The following is a 17,350-nucleotide window of genomic DNA, read 5'->3' as shown; positions in this document are numbered from 1 at the left end:
ATCAGCTCCTCCCTCGGGTCTCCTCTACTCCAAGGAAAATAAACCCAGTCTGTCCTCTTAACTGAGACATTCTGTCCACCCCCCATCCTCTATAGCCAAGCCAATTCTGAATCCAATCTACCAAGTCACTATAGATGCATGCATCTTAGTCTTCTGGATCTGCTTACTATGGGGTACCTTGTTAAATGCCTCACTAAAGTCCATGTTGACAACATCCACTGCCCTACCCTCAATCATCTTCATCATTTCCTCAAAAGCCTCATTAAGTTTGTAAGACACCACCTACCCCACCAGCTATGCTGACTGTTCCTAATAAGGCTATGCTTTTCAAAATATGAGTACATCCTATTCATAAGAATCCTCTTCAACAGCTACCACTGATGTGAGGCTTACCAGCCAAGAATTTCCTAGATTATTCCTATTGCCCTTCTTAAATAAAGGAATAGCACTGGCTGCTCTTCAGTCTTCCGAGACCTCATCTGTGGCTAGAGAGGATACAAAGATCTTTGTCAAGGCCCTAGAAATAAATATCTTCTCTTGCCTCTCTCAATAATCTGGGATAGATCCCATTAGACCCTAGAGACATCCTTAATGTTCTTTAATAGACCCATCACCACTTCCTTCATGACCTCAATCATGCCTAAGATTATTAGCATACCCCACACTCACTATCCTCCATGTCCTTCTCCTTATACCTTCTTCCAATCACCTTAAAATGTCCCCTTGTGTTAGCTATTGTCACACTGGGAAAAGGTCTGACTGTCCACTTGATCTATGTCTCTTATCATCTTGTACACCTCTATCAAGTCACCTCTCATCCTCCTTCTCTCCAAAGAGAAAAGCCCTACCTCACTCAACCTATCCTCATAAGACATGCTCTCCAATCCAGGCAACATCCTGGTAAATCTCCTCCACACCCTCTCTAAAGCTTCCATATCCTTTCTATAATGAGGCGACCAGAACCGAACACAATACTCCAAGTGTGGTCTGACCAGAGTTCTACAGAGCTGCAACATCACCTTGCTGCTCTTGAACTCAATACCCCAACTAATGAAGGCCAACACTCCATATGCCTTCTTAACAACCCTATCGACCTGCGTGGCAACCTTGAGGGATCTATGGACATGGACCCCAAGGTTCCTCTGTTCCTCCATACTGCTAAGAGTCCTGCCATTAACCTTGTATTCTGCCTTCGAATTTGATCTCCCGAAGTGTATCACTTCACACTTATCCGTGTTGAACTCCATCTGCCACTTCTCAGCCCAGCTCTGCATTCTATCAATATCATGTTGTAATCTACAGCAACCTTCTACACTATCCATAACACCACCAACCTTTGTATCATCAGCAAACTTACTAACCCACCCTTCCACATCCTCATCCAAGTCATTTATAAATATCACAAAGAGCATGGGTCCCAGAACAAATCCCTGCGGAACACCACCGGTCACTGACCTCCAGGCAGAATACGCTCCATCTACTACCACCCTGCGTCTTCTATGGGCGAGCCAGTTCTGAATCCACACAGCCAAGTTTCCCTGGATCCCATGCCTCCTGACTTTCTGAATAAGCCTTCCATGAGGAACCTTATCAAATGTCTTACTAAAATCCATGTACACCACATCCACTGCTCTACCTTCATCAATGTGCTTTGTCACATCCTCAAAGAATTCAATCAGGCTTGTGAGGCACAACCTGCCCCTCACAAAGCCATGCTGACAGTCCCTACTCAGCCTATGCTTCTCTAAATGCCCATAAATCTTGTCTCTAAGAATCCAGAGCCCTGTCTGATCTATGCTTTCTAAACCTCAGGTAACTTTCTTTCTTCCTCTTGACAAGATATTCTACATCTCGTGTCAACCACGGTTCCTTCACTCTACCATCCTTATCCTGCCTCAATGGGACAAACCTATCCAGAGCCCCATGCAAGTGTTCCTTAAACAACCTCCATATTTCCGCTGTTCACTTCCCCAAGAACATCTGTTCCCAATTTACACTCCCAAGTTCCTGCCTAATAGCCCACCACTGAAGTACAACTCACTGGTCTGTAATTCCCAGAGTTATCCCTACTCCCTTTCTTAAACAAAGGAACAACATTTGCCACCCTCCAATCATTTGGTACTACTCCTGTGGCCAGTGGGGACACAAAGATTGTCGCCAAAGGCACAGCAACCTCTTCCCTAGCTTCCCATAATAACCTTGGATATATCCCGTCCGGCCCCGGTGTTCCAGCACATCCTCTTTCTCACATTGACATGCCCTAGCATATCAGTCTGTTGTACACCATCCTCACAAATGTTAAGGTCTCTCTCTCTCTCTGGTGAATACTGAAGCAAAGTATTCATTAAGGACCTCCCCTACCTCTTCTGACTCCAGACACATTTCTTCTTTAATCCCTGATCGGTCCTACCCTCACTCTAGTCATCCTCTTATTCACATATGTGTAGAACGCCTTGAGGTTTTCCTTGATCCTACTCGCCAAGGACTTCTCATGCGCCCTTCTAGCTCTCCTAAGTCCATTCTTAAGCTCCCTCCTGGCTACCTTGTAACTTTCTAAACCTCAGGTAACTTTCTTTTTTCCTCTTGACAAGATATTCTACATCTCGTGTCAACCACGGTTCCTTCACTCTACCATCCTTATCCTGCCTCAATGGGACAAACCTATCCAGAGCCCCATGCAAGTGTTCCTTAAACAACCTCCATATTTCCGCTGTTCACTTCCCCAAGAACATCTGTTCCCAATTTACACTCCCAAGTTCCTGCCTAATAGCATCATAATTCCCCCTCCTCCAGTTAAATACTTTCCCATATCGTTTGCTCTTATCCCTCTCCAAGGCTATGGTAAAGATCAAGGAGTTATGGTCACTATCTCCAAAATGCTCTCCCACCGAGAGATCAGAAACCTGATCAGGCTCATTGCCTAGTACCAGGTCCAGAATGGCCTCTCCTCTAGTTCGGTGTGAGGAATCCTTCCTGTACACACTGAACAAACTCCGTCCCATCTATCCCCTTTACACTAAGGTGCCAATCAATATTAGGGAAGTTGAAATCACCCATGACCACAACCTTGTTATTTTTGCACCTCTCCAAAATCTGCCTCACCATCTGCTCCTCAGCGTCTCTGCTGCTGATGGGGGGGGGGGGGGGCCTGTAGAATACACCCAACAGAGTGATCGTTCCCTTCCTGTTTCTGACTTCCACCCACACTGACTCAGTGGATGATTTCTTCAGGACATCCTCCCTTTCTACAGCTGTGACACTGTCCCTGATCAGCAAAGCCATCCCCCCACCTCCCACATGACAGATGTAGACTTGCCCAATAACAGCCGCTCCCAATTAACTCCCCCCAGCTCCTGCCTAATACTGTTGTAATTTGCCTTCCTCCAATTGAGCCCCCCCCCCCCCACCAAGAGATCCAGATATCCTTATTCATAACCATCTTAAAACATGATCACTGTCCTTAAATGCTCTCCCACTAAAACCCCAATCACCTGGCCAGGCCCGTTTCCCAATACAACGTCTAGTATGGACCCTCCTCTGGTTGGACTATCTACATACTATTCCAAGAACCCTTCTTGGATGCACCTAACAAATTCTTCCTCTTGCACTAAGGAAGTCCCAGTTAATATTGGGGAACTTAAAGTCACCCACGACAACCCTGCCACTTTTACATCTTTCCATAATCTGACAACATACCTGTTCCTCCATTTCCTGGTGGCTATTTGTATAATAGTGGAGGCCTACAGTATAACCCTGGAGGTTATTTAACTCCTGGAGGACTATAGTATAACCCCATCAGAGTTGATTGCACCTTTCTTATTTTTGCATTCTACCCATATTGCATCAGTGGATAATCCCCCACAGTATGTCCTCTCAGGGTACAGCTGTGATATTCTCCCTGATGAGTAATGCAATTTTTCCACATCTTTTACAAACCTATCACGTCTAAAACATTGAAAACCTGGAACGTTGAGCTGCCAGTCCTGTCCCTCCCTCAACTAAGTCTTTGTAATGGCCACAAAATTGTAGTTTCATGTACTGATCCAGGATCTAAGTTAATTTGCCTTACTCATAATACTCCTTGCATTGACATAAACACACTTCAGCCCATCAGTCCCACCATGTTCAGTTACCTGACCCTGCCTGTTCCTCCTTTCAGACTTACTTATCCTAACCCCTACCTTCACCTCAATCCCTCCACCTGCTGACCTATTGCTCTGGTTCCCACCCACTGCCATGTTGGTTGAAATGCTCCTGAGCAGACTAGCAAACCTCCCTTCAAGGATATTGGTTCCCCTCCATTTTAGGTGCAACCTGTCCTTTTTGTACAGGTTCCACCTGCCCTGGAAGAGAGCTTAATGCTCCATGTACCTGAAGCTCTTCCTCCTGCACCAGCCCCTTAACATAGAACAATACAGTACAGGCCCTTTGGCCCACAGTGTTGTGCCGACTCCATGATCAATCTAATCCTTCCCTCCAACACAGCCCATAACCTTCCATTTTTCTTACAATCATGTGCCTAAGAGCCTTTTAAATTTCCTAATTGTATCAGCCTCTACCACCACCCCTGGCAGTGCATTCCAGGCACCCACCATTTTGTGTGTCAAAAAACCTACTTCTGACATCTCCCCAAACTTTCCTCCACTCACCTTAAACTGATGTCCTCTGGTATTGACCATTGCCACCCTGGGAAAAAGGTGCTGGCTGTCCACTCTATCTATGCCTCTCATAATCTTACACACCTTTATCAAGCTGTCTCTCATCCTCTGTCACTCCGAAGAGAAAAGCCCGAGCTCGCTCAATCTTTTCCTCATAAGACATGTTCTGTAATCCAGGCAGCATCCTGGTAAGTCACCCCTGCAGCCTCTCTTAAAGTTTCCACATCCTTCCTATAGAGACAATCAGAACTGAACACAATACTCCAAATGTGGTCTAACCAGAGTTTTATAGAGCTGCAACATTGCCTCGCGGCTCCTGAACTCAATCCCCCGACTAATGAAGGACAGCACACCATATGCCTTCTTAACCACATTATCAACTCCGGCGGCAACTTTGAGGGATCTATCGACTTGGACCCCAAGTTCCCTCTGTTCCTCAGCATTGCTAAGAATCCTGCCATTAACATTGTACTCCACCTTCAAGTTCAATCTTCCAAAGTGTATCACTTCACACTTTTCTGGATTGAACTCCATCTGCCACTTCCCTGCACAATTCTGCATCGTCTATATCCCTTTGTAACCTATGACAACTTTCCACACTATCCTCAACACCTCCAACCTTTGTGTCATCTGCAACATTACTAACCCACTCCTCCACTTTCTCATCCAAGTCATTTATAAAAATCACAAACAGCAGGGTCCCAGAACAGATCCCTGCAGAACACCACTAGTCACCAACCTCCAGGCAGCGAATACCCTCCATCTACTACCACAAGAGGGTGGTAGTAGATGGAGGGTATTCTGTCTTCTGTGAGCAAGCCAATTCCAAATCCATGCAGCCAAGTCTCCATGGATCCCATGCCTCATGACTTTCTGGATGAGCCTACCATGGGGAACCTTGTCAAATGCTTTACTAAAATCCTTATACACAACATCAACCTTCATCAATTTGTTTTGTCACCTCCTGAAAAAACTCAATTAGGCTCGTGAGGCACAACCTGCCCCTCACAAAGCCGTGCTGACTATCCCTAATAAGACTATGCTTCTCCAAATACACGCAAATCTTGTCCCTAAGAATCCTCTCCAATAGTTTTCCCACCACTGACATAAGACTCACTGGCCTATAGTTCCCAGATTTATCCCTATTACCTTTCCTGAACAATGGAACAACATCTGCCATCCGCCAATCCTCTGGTACCACTCCTGTGGCCAGGGAGGACACAAAGATCATTGTCAATGCCCCAGCAATCTCTTCCCTCGCTTCCCATAGTAACCTGGGGTATAATTCTCAAGAGCCCTGCTTGATTTATGCTTCTTAAATCTTAGGTATGCTTCCTTCCTCCTCTTAACCACACATTTAACTGTACTATCTTATTTCTTGCCTCGCTAGCACATGGCATGAGTAATTCTGAGATTACAACCCTAGAGGTCCTGCTTTTTAAACTTTCATCCCTACTCGCTAAATTCTCTTCCAGGACCTTGTCTCTCTTCCTGCCCATGTTGTTCATACCAATATGGACCACGATCTCTGGCTGCTCACTCACCCCTTTCAGAAGGTCCTGTGCCCACTCTGAGACATCCTTGATCCTTGCATTGGGGAGGCAACACACCATCGTGGAGTCCTACTAGCAGCCACAGAAATGCCTGCCTGTGCCCTGACTAGAGTCCCCTATCGTTATTGCTTGTCTAGACTTTGCCTGATGCTGCTGTTCAACAGAGCCAGTCATGGTGCCACTGATCTGGCTGTTGCTGTCGTTTTCCCGAGACGCTATCCCCCCAACAGTATCCAAAACGGTATACCTGTTTAAAGGGGGAAAATCAGCCACACAGGACTCCTGCACTACCTGCCTGCCCCTCCTGATGGTCACCCAACTTCCTGACTTAACCTTTGGTGTGACCACCTCCCTGAAACTCCTATCTATAACGCACTGTCTCCTGTGTGCTCCTCGGTGTGTCCAGCTGCTGCTCCAACTGATCCATGTGGTCTGACAGGAGCCATATAGCTGGACACACTTCCTGCAAATGTAGTCATCAAGGAACACAGTTGCTCCCTGATCTCCCACATTTGACAGGAGGAACATACCACTCTACTGACCGACATTATTGCCCCTTTAAACTAGCCGATTTATGAAAGGAAACATTACCTTGCACTTACCTTATTGCTGCTCACCCTCCTCGTTGAAGACCAGTGGGCACCAAAGCCCACGCTATAACCTACCAACAGCACTTCTTCTCAAAGCAGCCCCTCTTAAAATGGTTGCTCTCTAGAACCTGCCTCCTTTTTATTTGCTGTCTGTCTGGAGTGAAATTGGCAAGTTCTCACCTGATAAGTCTATTATCCTGCTGCTTGTTCTACTCACCTTTAAGTCTGTTGGGAGTGAAACTTCCCATTTTTCTCGATTAATTTTAATTTAATTAATTTTCCATTAATGGTATATATTTTCCTCCATCTATTGTTCCATTGCGTCAAGAAAGGCTGTAAGATGGGAAATTATAGGCCAGTGAGCCTGACGTCAGTCATGGGTAAATTATTGTAAGCTATTCCAAGGGACAGAATATATAAGTACTTGGATAGATAGGGATGAACTATTGCGGATGAACTATTGAATAAAAAATGCATTGCATTGAAAACACTCGGAACACTTAGATTTTCAAAATTAAATTGAAAATGGTTGAAAATGCAAACTGAGATTTTTGGAATTATTTGCAACATGTTAATTAGTAACATTGTTATTATACCTGTGGAGCAGTGTGGTTTATACAATGTACTTAATATCAGTATATTCAGTCCAATAAATGATCTTCTGTGAATGATTGAAAAACCTTCTTTCAAACAATTAAATTAACAAAGGAGCAATAGAGATCCTGGACTTGGATGATGTCAACAAGTAGGTCTACGATTCTGAAGGAGGTGCCAAGCCTTCTGGATCTGGAAATACAGAGAAGGAAATAATATCAATGCTCACATGGATCTGGATCATTTATGACTCTTCCTTTCATGACATGCATCTTCATTCCTGGGGATATACTGTTGACTAGTCTTTACTCCTGCATCATCATAGAGTCAAAGTGTTACACAGCACAGAAACAGGCCATTCGGCCCAACTCATCCTTGCTGACCAAGCTGCCCACCTGAGCTGGTCCCATTTGCCCATGTTTGGCCCACATCCCCCTCAATTTTTCCTATGCATGAACCTGTCCAAATGTCTTTTAAACATTGTAATTGTACCGGCCTCTACCACTTCCTCTTGCAGCTCGTTCCATAAATTCACCACCCTCTGTGTGAAAAAGTTTCTCCTCAGGACCCCTTTAATTCTTTCTCCCTCACCTTAAACCTTATGCCCTCTAATTTTAGACTCCCCTACCCTGGGAAAAAGACTGTGACCATTCACCTTATCCAAGCCCCATGGTTTTAAGGTCACCCCTCAACTTCCTGTACTTGAACATACTTGTCCCTGTTCTGTTTCCAGTTGAGACACCATTTCATTCTTCCAGCTCTTCAGTCACTGCCACCTTTCAGACCACTATTTCCAAAAATGACTTAGATAAGCAATAAGGGAAAATTATTAGTAGGGCTGTGGTCTAAGACCAGGGGAATGTTATTGATGAGATTGCTCTACTAGCATCTGGCAGATTTGATAGTTCAAATGGCTTGCTGTGTTGTAATGATTCTGAAATTCCATGGTGTTTATAGAGTCACAGAGCATGGAAACAAGCCCTTCAGCCCAACTGGTCCACGCTGACTAAGATGTCTATCTGAGCTAGTCCCATTTGGCCCAGATCCCTCTAAACCTTTCCTATCCATTGTTCTTTTCTAACCTAACCTAAGTGATCTCAGCTGTGGCAGCGATAGAGTTATACAGTACTACAGCACAGAAACAGGCCATTTGGCCCATCTAGTCTATGCCGACCTGATCTTCTGCCTAGTCCCATCTACCTGGACCCGGACCATATCCCTCCTAAACCCCTCCCATCCATGTACCTATCCAAACCTCTTGGATGTTACAATTGAACCCACATAGAACCGTATAGTACAGCACAGTACAGGCACTTGGGCCCACAATATTGTAGCTATTCCCTCCTACCTACAGAATGCCCATATCCCTCTATTTTTCTCTCATTCATGTGCCCATCCAAGCCCTTCTTAAAAGCCTCCAAAGAATTTGCCTCCACCACCCTATCAAGCAACACATTCCAGGCATCCACTTCTCTCTCAGTAAAAAAAAAGTTCCCCTCACGTCTGTTCTGAACCTACCCCCTCTCACCTTAAATGCATGCCCTCTGGTATTGGATCGCTCAATAATGGGAAAAAGATATTGCTTGTCCACCCCATCTATGCTCCTCATAACTTTATATACTTCCTCAGCCTCCACCGCTCCAGAGAAAAGAGCTCTAGTTTGTCCAGCCTCTCCTGATAGCACATGCCCTCTAATTCATGCAGCATCCTAGTAAACCTCCTCTGCACCCTCTCTAAAGCCTCGACATCCTTCCTATAGTGAGGTGACCAGAATTGCATGCAATACTCTGAATGTGGCCTAACCACAGTTCCATAGAGATGCACCATAACCTCTTGACTCCTATACTCAATACCCCGATTAATAAATGCAAGCATTCCATAAGCCTTCTTAACCACCCTGTCTAACCATTCTCAAAGATAGGGTTCTTTGAGGAGGTGACCAGGAAGATTGATGAGGGTAGTGCAGTAGATGTGGTCTACATGGGATTTTAGTAAGGCGTTTGACAAGGTTCCACATGGTAGGCTTCTTCAGAAGGTCAGGGGCCAAGGGATCCATGGAAGCTTGGCCCTGTGGATGCAGAATTGGCTTGCCTGTGGAAAGCAGAAGGTTGTGGTGAAGGGAGTACATTTGGATTGGAGGGCTGTGACTAGTGTCCCACAAGGATCGGTTCTGGGACCTCTACTTTTTTGTGATATTTATTAATGACTTAGATGAGGGGGTGGAAGGGTGGGTTAGCAAGTTTGCAGATGACACAAAGATTGGTGGTGTTGTGGATAGTGTGGAGGGCTGTCGAAGCTTACAGAAGGATATTGATAGGATGCACAGCTGGGCTGACAAGTGGCAGATGGAGTTCAATCCAGAGAAGTGTGAAGTGGTACACTTTGGAAGGACAAATTCCAAGGCAGAATACAAGGTAAATGGCAGGATTCTGGGCAGTGTAGAGGAGCAGAGGGATCTGGGGGTTCATATCCACAGATCACTGAAAGTTGCCACAGGTGGTTAGGGTAGTTAAGAAAGCTTATGGGGTGTTAGCTTTCATAAGTCGTGGGATCGAGTTTAAGAGCCGCGAAGTAATGATGCAGCTTTACAAAACTCTGGTTAGACCACACTGTGTACAATTCTGGTTGCCTCATTATAGGAAGGATGTGGAGACGTTGGAGAGGGTGCAGAGGAGGTTTACCAGGATGCTGCCTGGTTTGGAGAGTATGCATTATGAGGAGAGACAAAAGGAGCTAGGGCTTTACTCATTGGAGAGGAGGAGGATGAGGGGAGACATGATTGAGGTATACAAAATATTAAGAGGAATAGATAGAGTGGATAGCCAGCACCTCTTTCCCAGGGCACCAATGCTCAATACAAGCATGGCTTTAAGGTAATGGGGGGGGGCGTTGGGGCGGAAAAGAGTTCAAGGGAGATGTTAGAGGGTGGTTTTTCACCCAGAGTGGTTGGTGCATGAAATGCACTGCCTGGGGTGGTGGTGGAGGCTTATACGTTGGTCAAGTTCAAGAGATTTTTAGATAAGCATATGGAGGGATTTAAGATAGAGGGATGTGTGGGAGGAAGGGGTTAGTCTTAGGAGTGGTTTGAAGGTCGGCACAACATGGTGGGCCGAAGGGCCTGTATTGTGCTGTATTGTTCTATGATTCTACCTGTGTAGGCACTTTCAATGAGTCATGGACTTGTACCCTAAGGTCTCTCTGCTCTTCAATACTGTTAAGGGTCTTGCCCTTCAGAGTGTACTGCCTCTTGACATTAGTCCCACCAAGGTGCAACACCTCACATTTATCTGGGTTAAACTCCATTTGCCATTTCTCTGCCCACATCTGCAACTGATCTATATCACAGTGTATCTGTCGCCAGTCTTCTACACTATTCACAACTCCACCAATCTTGGTATTGTCTGCAAACTTACTAACCCATCCATCAACATACTCGTCCAGGTCAGTTATGTATATCACAAACAGCAGAGATCCCAGCACAGATCCCTGTGGAACACCACTACTCACAGGCCTCCAGCCCGAATAAGTGCCTTCAACCACCACCCTTTGTCTTCTACAGGCAAGCCAGTTCTGGATCCACACAGCCAATACTCCACTGACCCCGTGCATCCGAACTTTCTTGATTAACCAACTGTGTGGGACCTTGTCAAATGCCTTACTGAAGTCCATATAGATGACATCCACAGCTCTACCTTCATCAATCTCTCTCGTCACCTTGTCAAAAAACTCAACCAGGTTAGTAAGACACGACTTGCCCCGCACAAAGCCATGCTGGGTTTCCCTAATCAAACCACTGGATTCCAAATGCTCGTATATCCTATCTCTAAGAATTTTCTCCAGCAATTTCCCTGCAACTGACATGAGACTCACTGGTCTATAGTTCCCCAGATTTTCCCCTGTTCCATTCTTAGAGGAACAACATTAGCCACTCATCAGTCATCCGGGACTAAACCCGTGGTAAAGAGGACACAAAGATACCGGTCAAGGCCCCAGCAATTTCCTTTCTTGCCTCCCTCAGGAACCAGGGGTACATCCCATCGGGCCCTGGGAACTTATCCACCTTAATACTATTTAGGAGACCTAACACTACCTCCTCCTTGACCTCAAAATGCCCTAACATGTATGCCCTCAGTTCCAATTTCTGCATCCTGCATGTCCCTTTTCTAGGTAAATACGGAAGAGAAATACTCATTCAGAACCTCACCCATATCCTCTGCATCCAAACATAGATTCCCTTCTTTATCCTTAAGTGGTCTTACCCTTTCCCTCGTTATCCTCTTATCCCTGACATAGGTATAGGATGCCTTTGGATTCTCCTTAATCCTACTTGCTAAGGACTTTTCATGGCCCCTCCTGGCTTTCTAATTCCTTTCTTGTGTTAATTTCTAGCTTCTCTATAGTCCTCACGTGCTCTCTCTGATCCTAACTTCCGAAGCTCTACATACTTGTCCTTTTTCTTCTTGACTAAATTCATTACTTCTTTGGACATGTACCACTTCCGCTGGCAGATCATTCCACACTTGCACCACCCTCTGTGAAGAAGGTCCCCTCAGATTCACCTTAAATATTTCACCTTCACCCTAACCCCATGTCCTCTAGTTCTAGTCTGACCCAACCTGAGAGGAAAAGGCCTACATGCATTCACCCTATTTATACCCCTCAATTTTGTACACCTCCATAAGATCTCCCCTCATTTCCCTGCACTCCAAGGAATAAAGTCCTAACATATTCAAACTTTCCCTGTAACTCAGGTCCTCAAGTCCTGGCCACATCTGTGTAAATTTTCTCTGCACTCTTTCAAGCTTATTGATATCTTTCCTGTAGGTAGGTGACCAGAACTGCACATAACACTCTAAATTCAGCCTCACCAATGTCTCGTACAACTTCAACATAACATCCCAACTCCTGCACTCGATACCCTGATTTATGAAGGACAACATGCCAAAAGCTCTCTTACATCCCTATCTATCTGTGACACCACTTTCAAAGAATTATGGATCTGTATTCCCAGGTCCCCTTGTTCTACTGCACACCTCAGAGCCCTACCAATCATTATTCAAGTCTCAGCCTGGTTCATCCTCCAAAGTGCAACACCTCAGACTTGTCTGCATTAAAGTCCATCTGCCATTTATCAGCCCATTTACTTAGTTGGTCAAGATCACGCTGCAAGCTTTGATAGCTTTCTTTGCTGTCTACTACACCCCCCAGTCTTGGTATCATCTGCAAATTTGCTGATCCAGTTTACCATGTTATCATCTAAATCATTAATATAGATGATAAGCAACAACGAACCCAGCACCAATCCCTGCGGCACACCTCTAATCACAGGCCTCCAGTCATAGAGACAACCATCTACTACCACTCTCTGGCTTCTCCCACTAAGCCAATGTTGAATCCAATTGACTACATCCTGAATGCCTAGCGACTTAACCTTCTGGACCAGCCTCCCATGTGGGACTTTGTCAAAGGCCTTGCTAAAGTCCACCGCCTTTCCTTCATCAAACTTCTTATTAACCTCTTTGAAATACTCTGCAAGGTTGGTTAGACATGACCTACCACACACAAAGCCATGTTGACTATCCCTAATCAGGCCCTGTCTATCCAAATACTTATATATCCTGTCCCTTAGAATATCTTCCAATAATTTACCCATGACTGACGTCAGGCTCACCAGCTTATAATTTCCCAGTTTATTCTTAGAGCCTTTCCTGAACAACAGAACAACATTAGTTATCCTCTAGTCCTCCGGCACCTCACCCGCGGCTAAGGATGTTTCAAATATCTCTGCCAGGGCCCCTGCAATTTCTGCACTAGCCTCCCCACAAGCACCTAGGGGACACCTTGTCAGGCCCTGGGGATTTCACCTCAAAACAGCTAGCACCTCCTCTTCTGTAATCCGGATATGGTCCATGACCTCGCTACTCTTTTACCCCAGTTCTATAGTCTGTGTCTGTCTCCAGAATAAATACAGATGCAAAAAATTAATTCAAGATCTCCCCCATCTCTTTCGGCTCCATGCATAGATGACCATGCTGATCGTCAAGCAGACCAATTTTGTCCCTTGCTACCCATTTGCTCTTAATATAGCTATGGAAATCCTTGGGACTCTCTTTCACCTTGTCTGCCAGAGCAACTTATGTCCTCTTTTTGCTCTCCTAATTTCTCTCTTAGTGTCCTCTTGTATTTCTTATACTCCTCAAGTGCCTCATTTGATCTTAACTGCCTATACCTGATATGCGCCACCTTTTTCTCTACCAGGGCCTCAATATCCCTCCATAACCAAGGTTCCTTAAACCTGCTAGCTTTGCCTTTTATTCTAACAGGAATATACAGATTGTGTACTCTCAATATTTCACTTTTGAAGGCCTCCCACTTATCAAGCATCTCTTTGCCGGAAAACAGCTGATCCCAATACACGCCTGCCAGATCCCTTCTGATACCGTCAAAATTGGCCTTACTCTTCTTTTAACTAGATGGTTTTCTCCTTCCATGGTTCAACAATAAGTTCAGGAATTTTAGATTAGAATCACTGCCTCCATTTTTCTATACTGCAGCTGTTGGTAATGATTCTGCTCCGCCCTCCTTTTGCTCATCTTTAAAACTTATCCTATTATCACTCTCTTTTGCCCTGTCCCTTTCTACCCAAGAAACTAGAGAATGGAATAGTACTGTCGCAGGAAGTAGGATGGGAAGAAGTGTCACAGACCCTCTTTTGTGTACTTTCCTCCACCCCCTACTTTCTCAATGTCAAAACTTGCTGCTTCAGCTAAATCTTGAACCAATAATTGAACACCAGATGCTGGAGAGCTGAAATAAAAACAGAAACTGCTGGATGAAGTATCTTTGAACTGAACCGTTAACTGTTTCTTTTGCCATAGTTGCTGCCTGATTTCTGATTATCTGTTTCCAGGATTATCTGTTATAATTACATCTTTAAGCAAGCCATCAAATTGAAATGTTAACTTTCTCTTAGCCCAGATGCTATCAAGCCAGCTAAGTATATTCAGCATATTTTTGATTTTAGATCAATACTCCCAGCATTTGGTTAAGAAATCATGGAAAAAAAATTACTGGACAATTAAGCTGTATCCATAATCATCAAGTGTATATACAAGATCCTGAGGCACCTTGATAGGGTGGATGTGGAGACCTTACTGAAGTGTGAGCAGATTCAAGAAGAGGCCGGGTAGCCTATTTTTGATTTTCATTCATTTGTATGTTTATAGACAACAGCAAGTACGGATGTTGGTGAGATACCTATACTGATAGGTAACAAGTTGTGACACAAATTGAAAAACTGATTTAGAAGTTACAAATGATACAAAAATTGGAGCTGTGGTTGATGGGAGAAAAGTTGTAGGGTTGGGGAAGATATTGTTTGACTGGCCAGGTGGGCAAAAGGTGACAACTGGAATTCAATCTGGACAGCCAGGAGGTTATGTTTTCTCTTGCTGTTTAGTATCATGGGACACAGCTTGAAAACAGGACAGCAAGAAGGCAAGGACAGCCACACAAGAGTGAAGTGAGAAGAAATTTCTTCATGCAGAGGGAAGTTAATCTTTGGAATTCAATATCTTAGAGAACAGAAGGAAATAGGAGCAAGAGTAGGCTGCTCGGCCCCTCAAACCTGCCCTGCCATTCAATATGGTCACGGCTGATCTGCCCCAGGCCACATCTCTGTGCCAGTTCCCTCATCTTTTAAAAATGTTTCTACTTCCTCTTTAAATACCCCCAGTGATCCATCTTTACAACCCACTAGGGTAGAGAATTCCAGAGATTCGCCACTTTCCGTGAGAAGTTCCTACACACCTCAGTTCCAAGTGACCTGCTCCAAATCCTGAAGCTATGTCTCCTCTTTCAAGATTTTCGCACTTATGGAAACATCTCAGTATCTCCCATGTCATGCCCCCCCAAGGACCTTTGAACGTTTCAATAAGATCACCCCCTCATTTGTCTAATAGCAAAGAAAATAGATCTAATTTCTTTAGCTGCTCATGAATAAGACAATCCTCACATCTCAGGAATTAGCCGAGTGAATCTCTTTTGGACTTGGGGGGGGGGGGTGGCAAAATTGTGCACAGTACTTTGTAAAATTGTAGCAACAACACTTACTTATTGCTACAGTCTTGTTATAAACACCTGTGGAACCTCAGTCGTAGAGTTTATTCAAGACAGATTTATAGATTTTTATTTATTAAAGGATATGGGGTGATGGCAGGAACATAGGGCTGAGATAAGAAAAGTCAGCAATGATCTGAATGGTGGAACAGGCATGAGTGGCTGAATAGTCTACTCCTGCTTCTATTTCCTATGTTCAAAATAAGCATAGTTCACATGTTAAATAATCCATTTACCTGCTTTTCTGTGAACTCGGGCTCCCATTGTGTACAAAGGACAACATTGGCATGTTGTACCCGTTGGGCATTAGTCCATTGATTTGCAAGTCGTTTTTTTGCATCTTCTTCACTAATGTTGTCTCTTTTCATAATCCTCTTGAGTGCCTAGCATGCAAAGAAAAAAAGACTTCCTCTTTAGAGCCAACATAACAAACTTCAGAAAACATGACAGAAAACAAACAAGATATCCCATAATCTAAAAGCAAAACAACTCAGATGGTGAAAACTGTAACAAAAACAGAAAATGCTGGAAGTACTCAGGTTAGGTAGCACCTGTGGAGAGATGAAGAGTTAACCTTTGATCAGAAGTCGGAAATGGGGAAAAACAGCTCATTTAATTTGCAGAAGAGGGAGGAATGGAATGAACAAAGGAAATGTCTATGACAGGGTAGAGAGCAAGAGAATGAAATTAAAGAAAAACTGCAGACATTGGAAATCCGAAACAAAAACAAAAAAATGCTGGCCACATTCAGTGTTTCAGAAGAGTTAGACAGGGACTTTCCCACTTCTGATGAAGGGTCTTCAAGCCGAAATGTTGACCGTTTTTCTTTCCACAGATGCTGCTGATCTGACGAGCTTTTTCAGCATTGTCCGTTGCAGACCAAGACAGATGGAATAATGGAAATGATGCTGATGCCAAACAAGAGACGGGGGCAAAGGCTTATTAAACGAGTTGATTTGTCTTGGGGGGAGGTGGTGCAGATAAATGATTCCAGAGGAGACAGATAAAGAAAACAATGCAGGAACTAAACTTTGCTGGAAGTCTGAAAAAAAGAAACACCCAGCAGGTCAGGCAGCATTTGTGGAGAATTGAAGTTACAGACAACTAAAAAGTCAGGGTCACCCTTGCAGACTAAAGATGTTCAGCAAATACTATTGAGCTTGTGTACCTTGACCAAGACCGTGTCTGAACCACCACAGGGCTAATGTTAAGTGTCAATGAGCATTGTCACATGTAACACTACCTGAGAAGTTGTCCATGGGTTTCAAAAGTGCTATTTACACTGAACCCAATAAAAGTAGAAATGGAAAGGAGTTTTGTTAAGATTTGCATTGTCGTTAAATTTTGTTGTATGGTTCCACAGTATTAATATCATAGCACATGAATCCTCGCCCACAATAACGAATCCAGCTTGGTAGGATTTTTGCATTATGCTGGTTTTTTCCGCTCAATAGGATGTTTCCAAATTTGCTAACAATACAAAACTAGGTGGGCTTATGAAAAGGAACTGAGACATAAAAAGGCTTCAAAGGGATACAAATAAGATGAGTGAATGGACAGGAACATCGGGAATGTAATATTTAGTGGGAAAATGTTGTCATCCACTTATGCACAAAACAGAACAGCAGAATATTTGTTAAATTAAGTTGTATGTGAACAGGTATACGGAGTATGGTATATGTGGACAGGTATAACAAGAGCTTAGAGAGATATGGGACGTGCTGGGAAATGGGATTAGCCTGAATATACATCTTCTCGGTATGGACAAGTATGGGCCTTTTCCCGTGCTGTACAACTCTATAAATGGTGAGATTGGATAATTTGGACCCAGATGTCC

At 44.2% G+C, this 17,350-nt stretch overlaps 1 protein-coding gene across 3 annotated transcripts in view; it reads right to left on the bottom strand.

The window, feature by feature from the left end:
• The window catches only part of coasy (CoA synthase), a 69,567-nt gene that overhangs the window by 1,199 nt on the left and 51,018 nt on the right, over nt 1-17,350 (bottom strand). For 2 of the 3 annotated variants that reach the window (XM_052038933.1, XM_052038934.1), the window contains exons 9-10: nt 15,750-15,896; nt 7,302-7,587 (exon numbers count right to left, since the gene is read on the bottom strand). In XM_052038933.1, coding sequence (XP_051894893.1) covers nt 7,540-7,587; nt 15,750-15,896 — 195 coding nt within the window. In that variant the 3' untranslated portion in view covers nt 7,302-7,539. Of the gene's footprint in view, nt 1-7,301; nt 7,588-15,749; nt 15,897-17,350 lie in introns of those variants that run through there. The other variant, XR_007958215.1, reaches the window with a different exon arrangement.

The sequence above is a fragment of the Pristis pectinata genome, chromosome 25, assembly GCF_009764475.1.
Source record: "Pristis pectinata isolate sPriPec2 chromosome 25, sPriPec2.1.pri, whole genome shotgun sequence".
NCBI classification, from domain to species: domain Eukaryota; kingdom Metazoa; phylum Chordata; class Chondrichthyes; order Rhinopristiformes; family Pristidae; genus Pristis; species Pristis pectinata.
The sequence above is the reverse complement of the archived record's forward strand: the minus strand, read 5'-3'. Positions and strand labels throughout refer to the sequence as shown.